The 2,651-nt window shown below is 38.1% G+C and overlaps 1 protein-coding gene across 1 annotated transcript; it reads right to left on the reverse strand.

Moving 5' to 3' along the window:
* Positions 1-1,020: 1,020 nt before the first annotated feature.
* On the reverse strand, positions 1,021-1,967 carry LOC124713731 (WD repeat-containing protein 82-like). The gene is given in 2 exon segments (XM_047242968.1): positions 1,021-1,349; positions 1,352-1,967. Coding segments are annotated over 2 exon segments (945 nt in total).
* Positions 1,968-2,651: the final 684 nt, after the last annotated feature.

The raw sequence follows: 2,651 nt of genomic DNA on the forward strand, positions 1-2,651 counted from the left end.
GCTAGTTAGTGTCCTCAGTCACTTAAAATGTAGAGATTAGTCAAGGAGAAGTCACAAATTATTCACCGAAATTTGTATTTGCCTGGAGATAGGCCGAATTGCTTGATGTAAGCCATTACTTAGATAATCAAATGAGTTTTCATTATTGTATGCTGATTAATAGGCTAACAACTGTCGTAGCGCTTTCCATTTAAAGTTACAAAAGGGGCACTGTGAATTTAAAAAGAGCACAGCACACCCACTCACATATATGCAAAGTGGCATCTTGCAGTCAGCACATTACATCATTTCTCTTTAAAACAGCTTGAGGATAATTGTGCCACACCGAGATAATATTGCACCTGTTCTAAGATTCATCAACGCACTCCATATTTGGCCACCACTAGACACAAACTTAAGTCATGACAAAAACACAGTGTGTAGACGTAGTTTCGCACCATAGTTTTATCCTGCACTCTGATTCATCTTTCATATGAAATCTTTCCATCTGCTCTGAAAGGTGAGTCTTAGAAAGTAATCTGGAAACAAAGTTTAAATGTGGTATTCTATTTACTATTAGGACTGAAAAACCACATCTTTTTCCTTATGTTTACGAGCAGAGGACATAAATTCATGTTCCAGGAAACCTGTGCTAAGTAATATGCCATCATTAAAACTGACAGGGAGTCCTACATGAACACAGCTACTGGTGTGTATAGAGTACCATCTGTTAACTATATGAAAGTATTTCCAAATTTAAAATGCCATAACCTATTAAACATTACAACATTAAGCCATATGTAAAATTTCGTTCTTTTACAAATAACAATCTTAAGAAACATTTATCCTCGATTCAAACACAAAATTACCCTAGAATTAAACACTACAAGTCTTCGTCACAGAAAAGCGTCGTCATTTTACTGTCAAAAATATTTCGACATACTTTACTAAAGCCTTCCTTCTAAAGTACCCAGGTACTCGACTCAAATTTCACCTAATACGTACGTCGTTATCTTCTTACAGGCACTATGCACAACAAATTCAAGAATTTTCATCGATTGTTGGAAGCCAAAACGCCATATTTGTGCACGCAGAAGCAAGCATCATGTACTTCGGGTTGAATTGCACGCACTGGACAGGAGCGGGGTGATCTGCATTAAGGACACAAACTTTATACCCAGTATCTGTGTTCCACACATGAACTCTGCCATCCGTCGAACCACTGAAAATAAATTGCGAGTCTGGACTGTAAGACGCTTCTATGGGTATTCCTTTGTTGTTTAAATGACCGGTAAACGTCTGCAACGGCGTCCCGTAGAAGGCATCAATCAGTCGGATAACTGATCCATTTGTAGATATCAAAATTGTTTTCCATCACGACTAAATTTTAGTCCAGTCCAGTCGCACTCCTTTTCTTGACTTAGTTTAAAAGTTATGAATGGCCCTTTATCGAATGATCTTAAATCGTACAGTTTAATGTGTTCAGAGTTTATTCCAGCTGCAAAGATGAGTCCTTCAGGATCGTATGCTGCAACTGGTCTTCCTGGCAGATGCATAAGTCCTTGGCAGTTCGGTGACCTAAGATCCCACAACCGCAATGTTTTGTCCAACGAACCTGAGAGAAAAGTATCTTCCACAGGGGATATGCACAGCGAGACAACTTTCTTCGTATGTCCCGGGAAGTAACGAATATACTTATTATCATGAAGGGATAAATATCGTATAGTATCATCTACTTTAGTTGAACTGTGAATTGCTGTGTTTTTAGCATGCGTAAAATGAATGAGATCAACTCCATATTTCTTGCTGTTCACTGTTCTCACCTGCGTCCCCTTCTCACAATCATATATCACAATTTGATCATCCTCACTGCAGGAAATCAATGTGTCTCCACTCGACGAAAAGTCAATGCTACTTATCTTATCTGTATTCTCTCGGAATACTTTCGCTACCTTAAAACTTCGAACAACGTGGTCAACTAACTTCATGTTTAGAGCAAGCTTAACTTAATATCAAACAATATATGCACAATCCAACAACGCTTCGTAGTTTCACCGCAGCACAACTATGAGATAACAAAGAAGAAATGCCGATCAGAGAGAATCAATGTTCATAAAAACACCTATCCCCACTTCACCGTCGTATGTAAATAATACCACTGTCAACTGTTAACAAAAACACGGGTTCTGTATTATTGCTGAGCAACCGCCTGGTAATTGCTGACAGACTTACAGAGACTTCCTAATAGTTTTCTTCATCAACTTAGGTGTAGTTGTTATTTTAGTTCAACCACTTGTTTTGTAGTTAAAAATTTAAGACGAATTACGTAGTTACTGCTGTTCGAAATTTGTCAGAGGTGTTCAGTCGTTATTGGCTGCTGTCATATTTCACTTACTTACCTTTTCGCTGCAAATACCCCGAATTTTCCTCTCTCGCATTGCCACTAATAGTCGATAATGATTAAACTAACTACATTAATTACGAGTCGTCTCCAAGAATTGTTACGAGATCAGTAATTACCTCCACCCATTACTTACATAGCCGATGATTTCCTTAACCTGACCTTGCAGATCGAAATAAATATTTCGAGCTTAACCAGTGTGAGAGTGGCATTTTCACGTATTTGCTGGAAACATTCGTGTTAATAACAACTTATTCTTTTGCAACGCATA

Source organism: Schistocerca piceifrons, chromosome 1 (assembly GCF_021461385.2).
Source record: "Schistocerca piceifrons isolate TAMUIC-IGC-003096 chromosome 1, iqSchPice1.1, whole genome shotgun sequence".
Lineage (NCBI taxonomy): Eukaryota > Metazoa > Arthropoda > Insecta > Orthoptera > Acrididae > Schistocerca > Schistocerca piceifrons.